This window comes from Carcharhinus amblyrhynchos, chromosome 1 (assembly GCF_965287045.1).
Source record: "Carcharhinus amblyrhynchos chromosome 1, sCarAmb.v2.hapA, whole genome shotgun sequence".
In the NCBI taxonomy this organism is placed as follows: Eukaryota; Metazoa; Chordata; class Chondrichthyes; order Carcharhiniformes; family Carcharhinidae; genus Carcharhinus; species Carcharhinus amblyrhynchos.
The window spans coordinates 179,712,003-179,734,615 of NC_137324.1; the positions used below are offsets into that span (position 1 = coordinate 179,712,003).

Sequence of the window (22,613 nt, forward strand, 5' to 3'; positions counted from 1 at the left end):
GGACCCAATTGGAACAACCCCCCTCACCTTTCAGATTAGAAGTTGAACTCAAGTCCCTCTCAGGTGGATATGAAAGATCCCACGACACTATCTTGAGGGAAGAGGAGGGGATTTTAGAGCAGTGCCCTGACCTCAATTAACATTGCTAAAACAGACTGCTGGTAACATTTCTTGTGGGATCTTGCCATGTATAAATTAACTGCCATCTTCTATCAATTACAACAGTGACAATGCGACAGAAATACTTCATTGGCTGTAAGGTGCTTTGGCAGATCCAGAGATTGTAAACGGAGTATTTCTCTTTACCTATCACTGCTAATCTTTATATTGCCATTTTAATATAAATATTGGCCAGAATCTTCTGGCTGTTCATGCCAGTGGGTTTCTCCAGTCCCACTGCAGTGAATGAAGATTTGGCTGAGCATCAAATTCTCCATCCTCACTTGCAGCAATGGCGGAGCGTAAACAGCCAGTAAATTCTGAGTCTTGCCTGAGGAACTTAGATCAACAAATCATGTCCATAGGTCAGCATGATGGTCCCTGATAGCCTCACCTCCAAGGTTTCCTGATAACCTTACCTCCTAGGTTTACTCTTTGGTCCTTAATATAACCAGATGATCCTCCAGTTACCTTTGAAAGGTGATCCTGCAATGCAATGTTTTGCATTGTATCAGTAAAGTTGGCTCTAAAATGGAAACAGTAAGGACTTATACCTGTGCCTGCTTAGAGCTGCGAACTCTCCAGGATTGGCCTGGAGTGTCCAAAAATTGAAGATCAATCTCCAGTTCTCAACTCCGTGCAATCCGGGAGAAAAATCCAGAATATTTGAAAAAAAGATTGTTTTTCTCCTTTTCTTATCTCTTTACCAGGTCAAAAATTGAAAGTGGGGGGAAGGCCTGTTTATCTGACAGTTAAATATAATCTAATTGGGTAATGAGTCTCTTTGCTGTCCAGTTGGTGTCGGAAGGCAGTGCGTTATAAGAATGGATGTGTTGGCTGAATAACAGCTGTAAGGTGGAACCAGATCATTGATGAAACATCCAGGAATACATTAAATCATCGAGGGCAATCTTGTGCTTGAAGAATGTTCTGTTGCTCGGCGAGATTGGAGAAACGGGATTGTTCTCCTTACAGCAGAGAAGGATAAGGGGAAATTTGTTCAGAACTGTGAAGATTTTGATAGAGTAAATGAGAAGAAACTGTCACCATTGGAAGGAGGATCCATAGCCAGAGAGCTTGCTTTACTCGTGCCACCATTTTGGCAAGGACGGATTTTTAGCAGCTGCCTGAAAAAGTGGTTGTTGATGCAGGCACCTAACACTTGTTAAAACACCCCATGACAGATCCATCAGTAAGAATCCAATTAGACATTAGAGTTCCATACTTCACGTTTACTCATTTTTTTCCAGCACTTAACCTGTCTTGACCAACGGAGGAGATTTATTCTTTTATTTACCTTCAAGAGATGCAACAAAATACTCTCATCATCCCTGTGGTTCTTTTCCAGTTACCCCCATTGGCAGTTCAGTCCTCTGGCTGTGGGCTGAACTGTCAATGGAGACAATTTTTTCTCACTTACTCCATCAACATCTTCACAATTCTGAACAAGTCTCCCCTTACCCTTCTCTGCTCTAAGGAGAACAATCCAATTTCTCCAATCTCGTTGAGTACCAGAACGTCCTTCATCCCTGGTACTGTTCTAGTGCAAAATTGACAACACAGTTGATGTTTTTGGATTTGGATTGTGAAGAGAACTTTAGGATCGCTGAGTAGATTGTTGAAGAATTTCAAATATAATGCGCTGATGTATGAAGATGATTTGACTCATGATGAAGTGACAATGCTAACAGTGTTAGGTACAAATCATCCTGCCTCTGTTAGCAACATTATTCAGTAATAATAAATGACAACTTCTGAATGAAAAGGAAATTTTAAGATCTAGAGGGTGGATTTGAGAATTGTTAGTTAAGTTAACTGTCACACAAACTCTCTGCAATCGTCAGGAAATGATAGCTTGAAAATACATTTCTGATACCTGGCTCCTCATAAACCCAGTAAAAAGTCTGACAACACCAGGTTTTAGTCCAACCGATTTATTTGATAATACTCACAAGCTTTCGAGGGGACTGCCTCTTCGTCAGGTGAATGGAGAGTTCTGGCCTCAGGCAGAGCATATAAAGCACAGGCAGTTTAGAGATTACTGATTAGAATGTGAATCCTTACACCTAACCTGCTGTTCAAGACCTGAAGTGGCTGACAATGTGAGTGGAAGGAGCGCTGATCACAGGTTACAGAGATGTGTATTGTCTCCAGACAGTACAGTAAGTGAGGTTTTGCAAACCCAGGCAAGTCACGGGGGTTACAGATAGTGCAACATGAACCCAAGATCCCTGTTGAGACCGTCCTCATGTGTGCGGAACTTGGCTATCAGTCTCTGTTCAGCGACTCTGCGCTGTCGTGTGTCGTGAAGGCCGCCTTGGAGAATGCTTACCCGAAGGTCAGAGGCTGAATGCCCGTGACCACTGAAGTGTCCGCCAACAGGAAGGGAACAGTCTTGCCTGGTGATTGTCAAGCGATGTTCATTCATCCGTTGTCGTAGCGTCTGCATGGTCTCCCCAATGTACCATACTTCGGGACATCCTTCCTTGCAACGTATCAGGTAGACAATGTTGGCCGAGTTGCAAGAGTATTTGCCATGTACCTGGTGGATGGTATTCTCACGTGTGATGATGGTATCCATGTCGATGATCCGGCATGTCTTGCAGAGGTTGCTGTGGCAGGGTTGTGCGGAATTGTGGTCACTGTTCTCCTGGAGACTGGGTAGTTTGCTGCGAACAATGGTCTGTTTGAGGTTGTGTGGTAAACCTACAGATATCTGAATAGTGATAATCAGTTTAATCTTGTTGCTTGATGCCAACACGGTGACATGGTTAGTACTGCTGCCTCACAGCACCGGGGACCTGGGTTCAATTCTTGGCTTGGGTCACTGTCTGTGCAGACTCTGCATGTGCTCCCCGTGTTTGTGTGGGTTTCCTCCGGGTGCTCCACTTTCCTCCAACAATCTGAAAAATGTGTTCGTTAGGTGCATTGGCTATGCTAACTTCTCCGAACAGATGCTGGAGTGTGGTGACTAGGAGATTTTCATAGTAACTTCATTGCAGTGTTAATGTAAGCCTTTAACACTTATAAATAAACTCTATAAATAAATAAATAAACTTTAATGCAGGATCTGAGCTATTGGGACCAAAGCAAAATGGGACTGAAGACCTATCGAGCAAAAAAGCTGGATTAATCTTTAAAGGAATATGGGTTGATGGACCACGCCCAGTGAAATCTGAGGTGCCATTTATCCTCTGTTAATAATGACTCGAGGAGAATATATAACTCAAGAAAAAAATAGAGGTCATGAGGTCGAAGGGAATCTAATGTTGGACTTGTCTATGTTCACTTCAATCAAAACATAAGAACATAAGAAATAGGAGCAGGAGTAGGCCATCTAGCCCTTCGAGCCTGCCCCGCCATTCAATAAGATCATGGCTGATCTGTCGTGGCTCAGTTCCACTTTCCCACCCTCTCCCCATAACCCTTAATCCCCTCGCTTATCAAAAACCCATCAACCCGCGTCTTAAAAATATTTAGCGAGGCAGCCTACACCACTTCAACGGGCAGAGAATTCCAGAGATTCACCACCCTTTGAGTGAAGAAGTTCCTCCTCAACTCCGTTCTAAACCGCCCCCCCTTTATCTTGAGGCTGTGCCCTCTAGTCCTACTGTCCTTTCTGAGCAGGAAGAGTCTCTCCACCTCTATCCTATCTATCCCATTCATCATCTTATATGTCTCAATGAGATCTCCCCTCATTCTTCTAAACTCTAACGAGTACAAACCTAGTTTATTCAGCCTCTCCTCATAGCTCAACCCCCTCAACTCCTAGTAAACCTCCTCTGCACTCCCTCCAAGTCCAAAATATCCTTGCATAAGTGCGGCGACCAAAACTGCACACAGTACTCCAGCTGCAGCCTCACCAGTGCCCTATACAGCTGCAGCAAGACCTCCCTACTTTTATATTCAATCCCCCTCGCTATGAAGGCCAGCATCCCATTTGCCTTCCTGACCACCTGCTGCACCTGCAGGCTGGGTTTTTGCGACTCATGCACAAGGACCCCGAGGTCCCTCTGCACCGTCGCCTGCTGCAGTTTTTCGCCACGTAAGTAATAGTCCTTCCTACCATTATTCCTACCAAAGTGGACCACCCCTAACAATTTGAGTTAGATCTCCAGATCTATTCCTCATGTCTTTAATTCTCATCTTTAAGCATGGAGGAGTCATTTTTTAGGCTCATGTGCCAGTCAACACATTGCAGTCAAGCCTTGAGACTGGAGCTGCCACTATTCTGCGGCTCGACTCTCGCAGCTGCTAGGAAACTCCCTGAGTCTCTTACATTTTTCAAACCAAGAAAGGGACTTTGGAATCACCACAGGCGGGATGAAAATTTGGCAGACGGCTAAAGTTCCATTGACTTTGGGCAGAAATGACCAAGGCTTATAGCGATCGAGACCGAAAAATTCCACCCCAACGGGGAATTTAAGAGAAACTTCTTTACCCAGAGAGTGGGGAGAATGTGGAATACATTTCCACAGGGAGTGGGGAGAGTGTGGAGTACATTTCCACAGGGAGTGGGGAGAATGTGAGACTCGTTCCCTCAGGGAATGGGGAGAATATGGAACTCACTCCCACAGGGAATGGGGAGAATGTGGAACTCAGGGAGAATGTGGAACTCTCTCCCACAGGGAATGGGGAGAATGTGGGACTCGCTCCCACAGGGAATGGAGAGAATGTGGGACTCGCTCCCACAGGGAATGGAGAGAATGTGGGACTCGCTCCCACAGGGAATGGAGAGAATGTGGGACTCGCTCCCACAGGGAATGGAGAGAATGTGGGACTCGCTCCCACAGGGAATGGAGAGAATGTGGAACTCAGGGAGAATGTGGAACTCTCTCCCACAGGGAATGGAGAGAATGTGGGACTCGCTCCCACAGGGAGTGGAGAGAATGTGGGACTCGCTCCCACAGGGAGTGGAGAGAATGTGGGACTCGCTCCCACAGGGAGTGGAGAGAATGTGGGACTCACTCCCGTAGGGAGAATGTGGAACTTGCTCCATAGGGAGTGGGGAAAATGTGGGACTTTTCCACAGGGAGTGGGGAGAATGTGGAATTTGCTCCCACATGGAGTGGCTGAGGCAAATATTTCGGATGCATTTAAGAGGAAGCTAGCTAAGCGCAGAGGAGAAAGGAATAAATGAATATATTGATAGAATGAGATGAGGGGGAGGGCAGAGGTATGTGGAGTATAAACACCACATGAAATTGTTGGGCTGAATGGCCCATTTCTGTAGCTGCAAATTTGATGTAAATGTATCTCAAGTGGTTCTGACAGCTTGCATGTGTGAGTCCAACAAAAGCATTGCCAGGATTTCGAACTATTCAAGCTGCTGTGTAATCTATCAAACATGCCCTCTCTAAGGTATATAAAATGAACCATTACTGACCTACATGAATATTTCTATCATCTGATTATCCAGTAGAAAACAGTGTTTTGACTCTTTCACAAATCATAAAAAGCCAACTGATGTTTTCATTTTTTTATATCAGGTTGTAGTTTGTGGCTTTGTTGCAATTTTGAGCCCAAATCTCACACCCCTGCCCCTCCCACACCGACAATGCCCAAACAGAAGACATTTACTGACACAATAAAATGTGCAAATACAGAGCAACTGTGTGTGAAAGCAATTTTGCTTTTTTTATTTATGTCAGTGTTAAAACTATTGAAATGGATATCTTATAAATTATTTAGTACCTGCAATTTTGCAAGTCTCTTGTCATTCTTCCTGATATCAATGGAAAATAACAGAGAGAACAATGAATTGGGACCTGAATTCTTCTGTTGCTAGGCTACTGCAGTTTAAAGGGGGGGAAAGGAGAAACAGTTATTTGCAGTGAATGCGTAGGCAGAATGTGATTTGTTCTTTCAGGTAATATCAAAAGTCTGTTGTTCCTTGTGTTTTGGCACAGCGCTGCAAATGAATTCTTGAAAACCTCCTTTTGTCCGTCAGCACGGCCCTGCTGTTTGCAATTATGGTGGTTTCAGATGTAAATTAGACAGTTCTATGCAAATATTACAGAGTTGCAACCCATTTTAACACAGACACAATTATCTGTGTGAAAGGTCAATAAGAATTATCATCAGTCCCATATTGTTGATTAATTAAGACTAAACAGCTGTTGCAGAATTATTTTTCTGCCAAGTGTTCAGGTAGGAAAGAAGGTGGCAGGACTTTGAAAAGCAACTGTCAGTCATGAGATGTCCACAGTGGATGATCATTTGCACAGGCCCCACACACAAACTCTGAGCTTTTAACCCAATATCTGTCAATCACAGGACAGAGGTCACTGCTGTAAGTTACATAAGCCACTGCAAAAACAAAAGCTTATAGGGATTCCAAAGGGAAGTCAATAGACAAATACTGATATTTTTATTATATAAGAGCTAACTTAACAACAGTGGTTCTGGCAGCGGTTTGAGAATATGTGGAGAGCAGGGCAGTGATTTTCTGATGTGAGTTCCCAGAGGGTAAGGCTGCTTGCCAAGAATGTGTATTTGTAAAAGAGGTCCTATGTTAGAAAGAAATTGTTTCGTGACAATTGCAGGAATCTTTCATTTAAGTACTGCATGCTGCAAGATGTTAAGTGTGTACGAGTGAAGAGGTTGGAGAAGTTGGGATTATCTTCGAGCAAAGAAGGTTAAGGAGCAATTTAATGGAGGTGTTCAAAATTGTGAAACATTTTGACCGTGTGGGGAGGAAAAAATGTTTCCATTTGCAGGAAGATTAGGAACCAGAGGACACAAATTTATGACAGTTAGAAAAAGAAGCAAAAGACACATTTTTTTGATTTGAGAGAGAGAGTAACTGAGAGGTATTAGCTTTTGGAATTGAGTAGAGAGCAGATTGATAGAAGGTTGTAGGGCTGGAGGAGGTTACAGAGAAAGGAAGGGTTAGAAACATAGAAACTAGAAGCAGGGGAAGGCCATTTGGCCCTTCAAGTCTGCTCTGCCATTCATCTTGATCACGGCTAATCATCAAATTCAATATCCTGATCCCTCTTTCCTCCTATATGCCTTGATCCCTTTAGCCCCAAGAGATATATTTAATTTCTTCTTGAAATCAGACAATGTTTTTGCCTTAGCTACATTTTGTGGTAGTGAATTCCAGGGAGGGTTGTGGGGCTGGAGGAGGTCACAGAGGTAGGGAGGAATAAAGCAATGGAAGGATTTGAAAACCAGAATATCCAGTGTAGGTCAGCACTCACAGGGGTGATGGGTGAACAGATCTCAAAGTGAAGTCAGTAGGGACAACAGAATTGTTCATGTTCATTTTCAGAACAGACAATGGACTTCACAACAATTATAGTTAGTGTAGTTTAATAAGAATTGATAAGGATTTGAGCCATCATACAATGGCCCGTCATCAATGAAAACTGCATTATTCTGCCAATCTCTGGTAAGAAGAGGATAATGTCTGTAATTTACTGAGGTCTGGCACTGAGTTTGAGACTGCAGCTTCATTAATAATGTTGCATTACAGAGTCATTTACTGAGATTGCCATGGTTATATATGGGCAGCTTCAGTATGATGCTGTCTTAGTGACTCATTTACTACGTTTTCACTTTGTAAGTGTCTACATAAAGAAAGACTTGTGTTACTATAGTAACTTTAATAACCTCAAGACATCCCAAAGTGCTTTACAACCAATGAAATACTTTTTGAAGAGTAGTCACTGGTATTATATAAGAAACTCAGCAGCCAATTTGTGCACAGTAAGGTCCCACAAACAGTAATGTTATAATGACCAAATAATTTGATTTTATGGATGTTGATTGGGTGATAAATATTGGTCAGTATACTGAGGCCGACTCCCCTGCTCTTCTGCGAAATAGTCATAGGATCTTTATTGTCTGTCTGAGGGAGCAGATGAGCTTCAGTTAACATCCATTCTAAAAGATGGCACCTGTGGCTTGCAGCCCTCCCTCAGTACTGCACTGGAACATGTGCTCAAGTCTCTGAGCAGGACTTCATAGAATCCCTACAGTGCAGAAGGAGGCCATTCAGCCCATCAACTCTGCACCAACAACAATCCCACCCAGCCACTATCCCATAACCCCGCATATTTACCCTACTAATCCCTCTAACCTACAAATCCCAGGGGCGATTTAGCATAGTCAGTGCACCTAACTTGCACGTCTTTGGGCTGTGGGAGGAAATCAGATTACCCAGAGGAAACCCATGCAGACAAGGGAAGAACATGCAAACTCCATACAGTGACCCAAGCCAGGAATCAAACCAGGATCCCTGGAGCTGTGAGGCAGCAGTGCTAATCATTAGGCCTTTGTGCTGCCCAGGCTGGGTTCAGACTTGAACCCCACCTATGACTCAGAGATGAGATTCTACCCACTAACCTTGGCTATTTGTAAGAAAAATCATTTGACTCTATGTAGCATCTATTGCACCTTTCAACATTGTGAAGTACATCACAATTCCAACATCTAATACAGTATGTCAACTCAAAATTATCCAGCAGCCTGTCTGTTTATAGATATGGCAACAATACAAAAACAATCTTAAATTTCCTCAAGATATTGGTTCGGCTCGTGTTGGAATATTGTGATTAGAATGTTTTGTGAGTAACAATAAGGGATGAACATTAAAACCATAGTCTCTATTTAGGATTCACTTGAGTGCTACCAGGAATGAAAGGTTATAATTAGGAAGAAAAGACAAAATAAATTAGGGCTAATCTTGTAGAATGGGAAAAATTTAAGAAAATATTTTTTCCACAAGTTGACAAGTTACAAATCAGGCAGATTAGAAAGAGGAATAAGTTGCTTATACATGGCATCTGTCAAACCACTGGACATCCCTTAGCATATGACAGCTAATGAATTATTTTTGAAGTACTGTCAAACCTGTTAACCAATTTTCAGGGCCTCAATAAATGATGCTGCCAATTATGTGAGCTATAAGCTTGAAAAATGCTATAAAGCAAGACTTAGAATAAAGTCACATATCTAGGTTATCGGAGCAAAGTTAAATGAAGAATGCTGACTTGATGTTGTTTAGAAACCTATTAACTGTAAATATGTTGACAGGTTATGGTTATCTTGAATATTTAGAGATAGATTCAAGTCATGCTGGCCTATAAAATGGCAAAGTGAATATTGACAGCGGAGTCAATCAATGAATGGGAGGCAGGATTGGATTTACAGCAGTATTCACAATAAACAGAATCTAATTTAAACAGTCAGCAGAGTCTATTTAAGAAGAGTCTTCATGAACAAAACTCATAACCAAAAATACAGCAAAGTCTCGATTAAAAAGAAATCATTTTTGCAACAAAATGCAATGATGGAGGATGGTTGCATAATAATACAAATTATGTTGTAAAATTAATCCCAGTCCTTGTATCCAGGCATGATTGGCAGGGGCAATTTCCCAATCATCTCCATTCTGGTTGGGACTTGTGGTGTCATTATACACTATTAATAGGTACTTATGCTTGTTCTGTTTTTTATGGAAATGTATGAAAGTGCTGAAATTGTTGTTTTATATTCAGAAGAAGGCAATCCTAGTTGTACCTGATCAAGTTCCCAGATCATGTATACAAGATCATGTATCTTGTACATTCTTCACCTGAGAAATTCCAATTTCTATGATATTATTTCAAACAAAAATTTTCAATGTAACATTTGGAAAAACTCATTGTAAATTAATTACATCTTTAGAAACAATTCTTCTGTTTGCTCCTTAACAGGTGTCAGCCAAGAGACACCAGTGGATAGAAACTTGCCTGAGTGACGATGGTATTCATCAGCCTATAGAAGAAGAAAAAGAGGAAAATATTTATGAAATGATGGCACAGTGCTGTGTGAAAAGCCGTAAGTACCATCAAAACATTATTTATTCTTTCATGACATGAAGATGTCACTGGCTAGGTCAATATTTACTGCTTTTTAGGGAGGGAATTCCAGGATTTTGACCCAGCGACGTTGAAGGAATGATGATATATTTGCAAGCGAGGATCTGTGTGATTTGGAGGGGAACTCACAGGTGCTGATATCCCAGTGTATCCGCTACCCTTGTCATTTGGAGCAGTAGAGACCACAGGTGTTGCCTTAGGAGCATAGTGAGTTTCTGCAGTGCATCTTGTAAACGATACACATTGCTGCCACAATGCTTTGGTGATGGAGTGGCTGGTGGTAGATGGGTGCCTGGTGTGGAAGGCATTAGCTATGAGGAGAGGTTGGAGAAACTTGGTTTGTTCTCACTGGGGCGACAGAAGTTGAGGGGAGACATGATAGAAGTCTACAAGATTATGAGAGGTATGAACGGAGTGGATAGTCAGAAGCTTTTTCCTAGGGTAAAAGAGTCAGTTACTAGGGGGCATAAGTTTAAGGTGCAAGGAGCAAGGTTTAAAGGAGATGTACAAGGCAGATTTTTTACAAAGAGCAGTGGGTACCTGGAATTCATTGCCAGGGGAGGTAGTGGAAGCGGATACCGTAGTGACTTTTAAGGAGCATCTTGACAAGTACATGAATAGGATGGGAATAGAGAGATATGATCCCCAGAAGGGTAGGGGGTTTTAGTTAAGTTGGGCAGTATGGTCGGTGCAGGCTAGGAGGACCTGTTCCTGTGCTGTAATTTTCTTTGTTCTTTGTTCATTCATGTGGGCTGCTTTATCCTGAATGGTTTTGAGCTTCTTGAGTGTTGCTGGAGCTGCACACATGAGTGTCCCCGTGACCAAATGTGGCAGGACTGCAGATCTGTTCCATTGGTTAGGGATCGCTTAGCTCTGTCTGTCGCATGCTGCTTCCATTGTTTGACATGCGAGTAGTACTTCATGATAGTTTCACCAGGTGAGACCTCATTTTTAGATATGCCTGGTGCTTCTCCCGCCCTCCTGCATTCTTCATTGAACCAGGACTGAACCCCTGGTTTGATGGCGATAGTAGAGTGGGGGATATGCTGGGCCATGTTTGTGGTTCAGTACAATTCCACTGCGGCTGATGGTCCACAGTGCAGATGCCCAGTTTTGAGTTGATGCATCTGTTTGAAATCTATCCCATTTAGCACAGTGGAAATACCACACAACACGATGGAGCGTATCCTCAAAGTAAAAATAGGACTTTGCCTCCACGAGGACTTTGTGTTGGTCACTCCTACCGATATTGATGTGGACAGATGCACCTATGACAATTAGATTGTTGAGGGTTATAACAGAACTGTAATGGAACAAAGGTGATTTTTAAGATAGATTTTTCAGGTACAAGAGTGACACATAAGGGAGCGAATAACACAGCTTCTTGGATGATGAGGAAGATAGAGATTACAAAGAAACAGAAAAGGAAAGTTATGGTGCTTGTGAGGTGAATTCTTGAAGTGAAAATTAAGTTGAGCACAAAAGGTTGGGAGGGGATTTAAAAAGTAAAATAAGACTGGCAAAGAGAACGAGTGAGAATAGAATGACAGTCAATGTAAAAGGAAACCAGAAAACCTTTTACTAGTATGTAAGTAAGCAAATAGTAGAGGTGGAATGGATCCTATTTGGAACAAAGAGGGTGATATATGTTTAGAGGCACAGACATAGCTAGAATACTTAAATGAGTTATTAGTATCAGTGTTTATTAAGGTGGAAGAATCTGAAAAGATTGATTGAATTGGAGGTAGTAATTTAATTAATTCTTTCATGGGTATGTGGGCATCGCTGACAAGGCCAGCATTTGTTGCCCATCCCTACTTGCTCTGGAACTGAGTGTCTTGCTCAGCCATTTCGGAGGGCAGTTAAGAATCAACCACATTACTGAGATCTGGAATCACATGTAAGCCAGATTGGTTATGAATGGCAGATTTCCTTCCTGAAAGGACATGAGTGAACCAAGTAGGTTTTTATAACAATCGATGATAGTTTCATGGTCACCATCACTGAGATTAGCTTCAATTCCAGATTTTATTAATTAATTGAATCTAAATTTTACCAGATGCCATGGCAGATTTGAACCTGTGATCCCAAAGCATTAGCCTAAGTCTCTGGATTACTCTGACATTCTCACAATGCCACTGTCTTCCCACATGGTCCCTGGAAAGTGGAGGCAATGGATAGCATGAAAATGGAAAGGTTGGTTGTACTTAGGCCAGATATGTCACTTGGTCCAGATGGCTTTTATCCCAGGCTGCTGAAGGAAATGATTGTAGTGGAAGAGCTTGCTTCTTGTACTTGTTCCATATTCAATGGTTGATCTGTATTTTAACTCCATTTACCCGTCTTAGGTTCCATAAAGTAAAATTGCTGAATAAAAATCTATCAATCTCAGTTTCAAAATGTTTAATTGAACTCCCCAGCTTCAGTAACCTTTCTGGGGAGAGAGTTCTAAATTGCCAGTCCCCTTTGTGTGAGGAAGTGCTTCCTGATATCACTGATATCACCTCTGAATGGTCTGGCTTCCATTTCAAGGTTCTGCACCCTGGTCCTGGATTCTACCTCCACCTCCCCACTCCCCCCCGCCACAAAACTCCCAGAGGAAATAGTTCCTCTTTTTATTTATCTATGAAATTTTCAATTGTCTCAAACATCTGTTAGATTCATCTCTTAACGCCTTTTACTCGAAGAAATACAAACCTTGAGGTGCAACCTGTGCTGGGAATCGGGAGAAAATCCTCCTCTGGTTGAAGTCATACCTGGCACAAAGGAAGATGGTTGTGGTGGTTAGAAGTCCATTACCTCAGCTCCAGGACATCGCTGCAAGAGTTCCACAGGGGAGCATCCAAGACCCAAACCATCTTCAGCTGCTTCTTCAGAAGTGGGGCTATTCACTGATGATTGCACATTGTTCAGCACCATTTGTAACTCCTCAGATACTGAAGCAGTCCGTGTCCAAATGCTGCAAGACTTGGACACTATCCAGGCTTGGGCTGACAAGTGGAAAGTAATATTCACACCACACGAGTGCCAGACACTGACCATCTCTATTAAGAGAGAACCTAACTATCTCCCTCTGATGGCGATTAACCTTCACTGAATTTATTAACATCCTGGAGTTAACCGTTGATCAGAAATTTAATTGAACCAGTTAAAGATCTACCAGAGCAAGCTAGAGGCTGGGAATTCTGCGAGAGTAACCCACTTCCTGACTCCCTAAACTCCTGACTATCCACCATCTACAAGACACATGTCAGAAGTGTGATGGAAAATGCTCCACTTGTCTAGGTAAATGCAGCTCCAACAACACTAAAGAAACTCATCACCATCCAGGACAAAGCAGTCCACTTGATTGGCACCCCATCCATCACCTTCAACATTCACTCCGTCTACGACCAATGCACAGTGGCAGCCATGTGTACCAAGATGCAGGAACTCACCAGGCTCCTTCGACAGCACCTTCCAAATCCATGACCTTATCTGGTGTAAGGACAAGAGCACCAGATACCTTGGAACACTACAAGTTCTCCTCCAAGCCACACATCATCCTGACTTGGAAATATATCGACATTCCTTCACTGTTGCTGAAAATCCTGGAATTCTCTCTCTAATGGCACTGTGGGTGTACCTACACCTCAGGGTCTGCAATGGTTCAAGATTGTGGCTCATTACAAGCTTCTCAAGGGCAACTAGGGATGGGAAATAAATGCTGGTCTAACCAGCAATGCCCACATCCTGTGAAAAAATAAAATAATGAGGAAAGACCAAAGAGACTGAGACTCTTTTCTCAAGGAATGAGAAGGCTGAGAGATAACTTATTATAGGTCTATAAATTTAGGAATTTATTCAGAAGATAGCTATTTGTGTGCACATAGGCTGTCTAGTTTCTAACTTCACAACAGTGGTTCCAGGTCAAATTAGTCAATTAGCTATAAAGTCCTGAGGTTGTGACAAGTGCTGAAGAATTACAATGCTTTGTTTTTATTGGGGATTTTGACTATAAAGACTATTCCTTTGGGTAATATTTCAGACATATTATTCTTGTGTCTTTTTTTCAGCAGTGACAGCTGGTTTTCTCCCTTACCCATCAATGCAGGGAGAGTGTGGGATGGTGACAAGGGTACATTGATGTCTGGGGTAGAAGAGCTATTGACCTTTCCAGAGCTTCTTTTTTGATACTTCCATTAAAAATGTAGATGTATGTTCAGTCAGTCAGAAATATTGTCCAACTGCTCATTGTTATATAAAGCTGCTGGAATTTAAAAAACTCCATCAGCAGGCAATAGGATTATTTTTTCCAAAATTTAAATGTTTATTTGGCTGCATTCCAAAAGCTGCCAGAACATTTTACTCTGCTTCTCACAGTTGTTTTATGTTAAAATGTTATCAGATTTGGGAGACAGCTAAGTCAGACCCTCAGCATGCTGCTAGCTGGAGCATTGGTGCCATAAATCCTGCATCTAGTGGCTCACTGGTCTCAACCATTGATGTAGGTGTTGATGCCAAATGAATGCTGCACTCATCCAGAGAGTGAAACTCAGGAATCACAACTCACAGCTCATCTACTCCACCTTGTGGTCAATTGAGACAAATAGACTAATCAGACCAAAAAGAAAAACAAACTATAGAAGTAGCAACAGGAAGGAAATAAGAACATAGGAACAGGAGTAGGCCAATCAGCCCATTGAGTCTGTCCCACCATTCAGTGAGATCATGGCTGATCTGTGACCTAACTCATATACCTGCCTTTGGCCCATATCCCTTAATGCCTTTGCTTAAAAAATTACCTCTCAGATTTAAAGTTAGCAATTGCTCTGGCATCAACTGCTGTTTGTGGAAGAGAGTTCCAGACCTCCACTACCCTTTGTGTGTAGAGTATGCTTCCTAACATCTGCTGAATGGTCAAACCGTAATTCTAAGACTATGCCTCTTAGTTCTAGAATCTCCTACCAGTGGAAATAGTTTATCCTGTCTTTTTCTGTTGGTATCTTAAGACTTTAATCAGGGTCTTTTTAAACCTTGTTAAAGATTTTTTAAAAATTATTTGCTATCTTTCCAAATGCCCCAAAGTGCTTTGCAACCAATGAATTCTTGAAGTGAATTTACTGTTGTAATGTAGGAAATGTGACACAGCAAGCTCCCACAAACAACAATGGCCAGTTAGTCTATTTTTCAGTGCTGCACAAATATTGGTCTGGACTTGGGAGGGAAATTACCTGTTTTTCTTCAAAATATCATGGGATTAATGACAACAACAACTGGCATTAGAAGTGCTTAACAGGAATATTATAAAAAAAGACACTGAGCCATATAAGGAGATATCAGATCAGCTGACCAGAGTTTTGTCAAACAGGTGGGTTTTAAGCACTGTCTTAAAGAAGGAGGAGAGAGAAGCGGAGGGAGGGAATTCCAGAGCTTTTCCCCAAGCAGCTGAAGGGACAACTGCCAACTCTGGAATGATCAAAATCAGATAAAAGCAAATTATTGCGAATGCCAGAATCTGAAATCAAAAGAGAAAATGGTTTTTCCTGACCCTGACCTTCCAGTTGCTTACCATTTTAACACACAATCCTGTTCCTATGCCCACATGTCTGTCCTTGGCCTGCTGCAATGTTACAGTGACGCTCAACACAAACTGAAGGAACAGCATCTCATCTTCCGGCTCGGCACTTCACAGCCTTACGGTCTCAACACTGAATTCAACAACTTCAGATGATTAGCTCCACCCCACCTCATCCACTTTGTTTTCATTTTATTTAATTTTTAACTGTTCTCTACCTTTTATTTCTTTATTATCTTTCTTTTTATTTCCTCCCATTCTTCCTTCTATTTTATCCCCCTTTTCTTATCTTAGCTCCTTCTTTGCTTCATTTTTCTCCTTTTTTCTCAATTTTACCTCTCTTCTACCCGTCTCTCTCCCTCCACATCTTCATCTGTCACAGCTTACCCTCTGATTTCAGCTTCTCTGCCATTTGGCCTTTCACGCTTTCCATTCTCTCCATGGACTGTCATTAACAGCCTTTTCCCTTGTTTTTATGGGCTATGACTCATCTTTCAAAGAATAAAGAAAATTACAGCAAAGGAACAGGCCCTTCGCCCTCCAAGCCTGCACCGACCATGCTGCCTGACTTAACTAAAATCCCCTACCCTTCCGGGGACCACATCCCTCTATTCCCATCCTATTCATGTACTTGTCAAGACTCCCCTTAGAAGTCACTACCATGTATGCTTCCATTATCTCCCCCAGCAACGAGTTCCAGGCATCCACCACTGTCTGTGTAAAAAAATCTGCTTTGTACAACTTGCCCCTCACACCTTAAACCTGTGTCCCTTAGTAATTGACTCTTCCCCCCTGGGAAAAAGCTTCTGACTATCCATTCTGCCCATGCGTCTCATAATCTTGTAGACTTCTACCAGGTCTTCCCTCAACCTCCGCTGCTCCAGTGATAACAAACCAAGTTTCTCCAACTGTTCCTCTGAGCTAGTGCCCTCCATACCAGGCAACATCCTGATAAATCTTTTCAGTATCCTCTCCAAAGCCTCCACATCCTTCTGGTAATGTGGCAACCAGAATTGAACACTATATTCCAAGTGCGGCCTAACTAAGGTTTTATAAAGCGGCAACATGACTTGCCAATTTTTAAACTCAATACCCTGGCCGATAAAGGCAAGCATGCCATATGCCTTCTTGACTACCTTCTCCACCCACATTGCCACTTTCGGTAACCTGTGTACCTGTACACCCAGATCCCTTTGCCTATCAATACTCCTAAGGGTTCTGCCATTTACTGTATATTTCCAATCTGTATTAGACCTTCCAAAATGCATTACCTCACTTTCATTACCTCATCTTGCAGTATAAATATCTCCCACTTCCTATGCCTTTTAGCTTTGACAAAGGGTCATCTGGACTCGAAATATCAGCTTGTTTCTCTGCTTACAGATGCTGCCAGACCTGCTAAGATTTTCCAGCGTGTTTTTTAATTAAAATCAGAGATGCTCGAGAGGCCAGAATTGAGGTTTATTAGAAATTTCTGAATGGAAGAACAGAAATTGGACTGAATGACCTTTCTTCTGTAAACTTACCATGTAACTATGTAATTGTTCATTTATTTTAGACAACAAAACAGTTAGTGAACTGACTTTTAGACTGATAACTTTTCAGTTCCTAAGATCGATTACATTGTTAATTTCAGAAAGTTGGATTTGATCTACTAAATGTTATAATTCTTTATAAAGCATTGGTCACAATGGATCTTCTGCACTTGGATAACTATATTCAAATATCACTCTTAGTTCTTGCAGTATTACAAAGTTATATTTTTGTGAGGATGAATGGTTTACTAATTGGTTTTAAACAGACCAAAAATTCTCCATTAGTCCCAAACCAGCCTGTTAGTGTTCCATGAATTAGAATTATAGAATCACAGAATTATATAGCATGTCCCATATGTGCTTGCTCCTTAAAAGACTATCCAATTAGTCCTGCACCCCCTGCTCTTTCCCTGTAGCCTTGCAGTATTTATCCAATTCCCTTCTGAAAGTTATGCTTCCACCGACCTTTCAGCCAGTTCTTTCCAAACATTAAAAAAAAATTTCTTCATGTTGGCTCTGGTTCTTCCGCCAATCACTGTCCTCTGGTTAACAACCCTCCAGCCACTGGAAACACGTTCTCCACACTAACTGTATCCAAACCCTTCACGATTTTAAACAAATATAACTAATTTCAGCAAACTCTCCAAAAATAGGTGAATTCAGAGGAAAATGGGTCCACAGCAATGTTCAGTCCTCTGGCCCACAACCCTTGTCAGTGGAAGCCAGTGTGCAGTTAGGCTTAGTGGATTTATATCCTGATATTTTTAAAATCCTAAACAGGAATGAAACTATTTCCAACTGTTTTAACAGCTGAAGAATGTTCGGACATGGTGGAGAATGAGAAGATGAAGGATGAGGAGGATCCATACACTTTGACAATGGATGATGAAGACCCTTATGATTTAATTTTACCAGAAGACAAAAAGGAAAACACAGCCAATGTTGTAAAGAGACCACCAGCTCCTATTCCTCGGCCCACCACTCTGCAATGTATGGACAATACCCCCTTTATAGCTCAAGGTATGTCATTCACTGTAGTTATAGTTGTTTATGCTGCAGCAGTGTTGGATTTACTGGTGCCTAGATGGGATGTTATAATGTGATGAAGCATGAGCTTGTCTCTTCTTTATTAGGAATATTCATCCTCTCCTACAGGACAAGTAAATGGGAGTGAAAAGCTTCCTCCACAAAAGATGACCAGAGGGAAGGCTGACCATCCAGTAGAGTGAGGGAAAGCACCTTTGATTCAACTGGCTACTAACCAGCTGGAATGTAGGCCCCAAGATCACTGGTTGGGCCTCAGATAGAGGATTATGTCCAGCTCTGGGCACCACACTTTAGAGGGGATGTGAAGATGTGAAGGCTTTGGGGAGGGTGCAGAGGAGATACTGGGTGTGAGGGTCTTCAGATAATATGGAGAATCATAGAGATTTACAGCATGGAAACAGGCTCAGGTTTACAGCATGGAAACAGGCCCTTCGGCCCAACCTGTCCATGCCAACTTTTTTTTTAAACCCTTAAACTAATCCCAATTGCCTGCATTTGGCCCTTATCCCTCTATACCCATCTTATCCATCTATAAAGTCAGAGATGTTTACAACATGGAAACAAGCTGAGGTTGGAGAAACTGAGATCAATTTCCTCAGAGCAGGGAATTAAGGAGAAGTTTGACAGAGGTGTTCAAAACCATGAAGGATTTTGATGGAGTAAATGGGGAGAAACTGTTTCCACTGGCAGGAGGATCAGTGACCAGACAAAGATTTAAGGTAACTGGTAACAGAACCAGAGAGAGGAGCGAGATTAGGAGAACGTTTCTTTTTACACAGCGAATTGTTGTGATTGGAAGGCACTGTCTGAAAGGACAGTTGAAGCAGATTTAATCGAAATTTTCAAATGGAGTTGTATAAATACATATAAAGAAAAGATGACAGGGCAATGGGGGAAGAGCAGGAGAAGTGGGACTCAATGGATTCTCTCCAAGAACCGGCAGCACAGGTACAATTGAAAGAATGATCTCCTCTGGGCTGTGAGATTCTCTGATTTGAAAAGATGGAATATGGAAGGATTCAGGGAATTGGAATAATTGTTGATAGTTTTATCTCAAAAGCCAGCATGTAGTTGATAGGCTGAATGGCCTCCAATTGAACTGTAATTTCCATGTAGGCAAATAAGGTTTTTGCAAATTGAAGTCCTAGGAAAGGAAAGCAGTCCTTCCAGTTATTACCAACAGGTTTATTTGGTAGCAAGTGCTACCAAATAAACCTGTTAGATTTTAACTTGGTGTTGTGAGACTTTTTACTATGCCCACCCCAGTCCAATGCCGGCATCTCCACATCACAATTATTAACAACCTCTTCTCTAAAAGCAAGTTTGATGATGAGAAGTTAGCTGCTTTATGCTCAGGGACTATATTAATAGTGCTGATGCAGTTTAGACCATTAAAAGGCTGCAGGTCTCAGCACAAGCTGAAATCACGTCAATTAAACTACTTACTGCCCAATCAATAGGATTGTTGAGTGTTTCCTGCAGTCTGATTTAATTTATTATCATTATTGACCTGTTTGATCCCAGGCACTTAGATCTCATTTCAATAGCATTGTACTCCAAGGGGTTAAGTATGAGTTTTCTGGAGGAGTGTTGTGTGATTAAGACTGACCAGGAAAGCCACCTGTGATCCCACTATCATTTCAGAGGCCTCGGCTCAGTTGTCATGAATTTCCTTGCTCATTACTTTTGTTAATTAATTCCTCATTTGCATATCAGCCAAAAATGTCAACTCTGTAAACTAGCAAAAGTAAAAAATGCAATAGCTACTCCATAGACCCATGCAGCAACAACCGAGATTTATAATAGCACATTCAGCTTGCAAAATATCCACAAAGTGGTTAACAAGACTGATATTAGTCAAAAATGTCTTTGGAAACTGAGCCACATCAGGTGACATTAGCTTGTTTCATGAGGCATTTTAACAAAGGAGAGAGAGGTGAAGAAATTTAGGAATTCCAAGCCTTCACGATCTCTGCACACCTCCATTTGTAGCCTCTTATCCATTCCTAATTTTAATTACGTCATTATTGAGGGCCACCCTTACCTAGTCTGGTCTACATGTGATTCCAGATCCACAGAATATTGTTCATTCTTAACTGTCCTCTGGAATGGCTTAGCAATGGCTTGGATTAATTATCCTTATCCACTCAGTTCAAGGATAATTAAGGATAGGCAACAAATGCCCCTCTTGTCAGTGATGCCCACATACCATGAAACAATAATTTGAAAGAAAACAACTCCTTAAAGTCACTTTTTAGATGTGGCTCAGATTTTAGATTAGAGTTGAATGATTAGTTATGACATTCTTTACCTGAATATGCATGTATACCTGTATGTATACTTGTGTGTACCTGTGTGCGTGTATGTATGCCTGGATATATACCTGTATGTATAGCTGTATATATACTTGTATGGCTATATAGCTGTATGTATACCTTTATGTTTACCTTTATATATATCTCCGGCAATGACAAAACACAAAGTAGCCATTCACCCAAACTACAGACCATTTGTTCCCAAGATAGTGAATCAACAATCTTTCTTCCCAAGGACAATCCCTCAATGGAATAAACCAAAGGCAATAGTTACAGCCTCATCATTGGAAATCCTCAAGACCCATCTTTAGATTATTTCAATTTAAAGTTTTCATTATCAGAACTACCATTGCAGCAGGTCACGTCCAATTTAACTAGTGCTACTCATAGAAATGCTGGTGGGAGGTGGATATTAATCTGTGACTAATGCTGATACAAATAAAGCAGAAACAGAAGCCGAAACCAAGCACATATCCATCACGTGACTTCTACCACATTAACACCATCTGACTCCACTCTTGCTTCAATTGGCCTGGTGCCTTTTTTATCCCTCAGCTTGCCTCCTCCAATACAATCCTGGCAGCCTCCTATCCCCACTCTCCCATAAACTTCAATCCTCATCCAAAATCTTGCTGCTGATTTCCTAATTCACACTTAGTCCTGTTCACCATCACACATCTGCCTGCTGATCTACATGGGCTAATGGTCCAGCAATGTCTTAATTTTACAATTCTATTCTTGTTTCAAATCCCATCATGGTCTTATCCCCAACCTGTGTATCCTACAACTATCCCTGACCATTGGTCGGTTACTTAGACTCTGGCTATCATCTGGTCTCAGTTTAAAGTGAGTGAGACTATGGCTGTTCAGTGATTGATCTGGCCCTTGTGATAGGGACAAGCAAATATTGAGAGTTATGATTACTATGGTAGCTTTCTAGCATCACAAAAATCACATTGGGCAGGATTTTACAGCTTTGCGTGTCCTGCAACCGTAAAATCCTCCCTGAGGCCAACAGACCTTTCCATGGCCCACCCCACCAACTCACTCTGATTCCCATGGCAGATGGGGCAGTAAAATTCCAACTACTGACTCCCAACAATAGAGAGGAGCCACTTACTGTCACACAGTCGTTCCCATGGGTAGCCCATCATCCTGTTTGGAAATGGATCCGAGCACAGATAAAGTGAGATGGTGTCTCCACCAGTTTATCATTTTTCCACAGTGAAAGACAGAGAGAAGACAGAATTTAGGGAAACTAAATATGGAGAAATTATTCCCACTGGAAGTTTGGTCAGTAATGAAAGAACACATTGAAGGTAATTGGAAAAAAGAAGCAAAGGGGGAATAAGGAAAATTATGAAGGACAGAGTTGTTATGAACTGGAATGCACTTTGAGAGAAAATATTAAGAATTATTAATATTAAGAAAATATTAATGCTTAGTCAAAGAGTTATGTTTTAGAAACAAATTAAAGGAGAGAACTGGAACAGTTTGAAGAGGAAATTCCAGAACTTGGAGCCTAAGCAGCTAAAGAGTTAGACATCAAGGGTGCAGCAAAGGAAACCAGGGATATTCAAAAGGACAGAATTGGAGAAATGCAGACATGTCAGGGGAATGTGGAGTTGGAGGAGGTTACAGAGATAGGGAAGGGGTAAGACAATGGAAGAGTTTGAAAACAAAGACAAGAATTTTAAAATTAAGCATTACCTGACAGCAGTTAAGATAAATCAGTGAGCATCAGGGTGATGGTTGAACACAGTGTCAGTTAGGATACAAGCAGCTCAAATTTAGACAGGGTGGAAGGTGGAAGGAAATAAGGAGAGCATTGGAATAAGCAATATTTATAATGGAGACAAGGAGCACCATCTAAACTGGTTTAAACTCAATGACTTGCTTTCTGTGCAATGAAGTATTATTCTGACTCAGAAGGCACAACAATACTGATTGAAGAATAAGGAGAAGCAATAAAAACGCAAATTAAAGGAGGTGGAGAAACAGCGAGACTTGGGGTGGGGGAATATGTGCACAAATTATTAAAGATGACAGAGCAAGTAGCGAAAGTGTTAAAAGAGTAGGGCTTTATAAATCAGGATGTGGAGATGCTGCATTGGACTGGGGTAAGCATAGT

General features: G+C 41.6%; 1 protein-coding gene across 3 annotated transcripts in view; it reads left to right on the forward strand.

The window, feature by feature from the left end:
* LOC145350931 (B-cell scaffold protein with ankyrin repeats-like) overlaps positions 1 to 22,613 on the forward strand; it is a 232,404-nt gene that overhangs the window by 182,608 nt on the left and 27,183 nt on the right. For all 3 annotated transcript variants that reach the window (XM_080200418.1, XM_080200427.1, XM_080200437.1), the window contains exons 9-10: positions 9,864 to 9,987; positions 17,931 to 18,140. In XM_080200418.1, the coding sequence (XP_080056544.1) occupies positions 9,864 to 9,987; positions 17,931 to 18,140 (334 nt within the window). The remainder of the gene's footprint in view (positions 1 to 9,863; positions 9,988 to 17,930; positions 18,141 to 22,613) is intronic.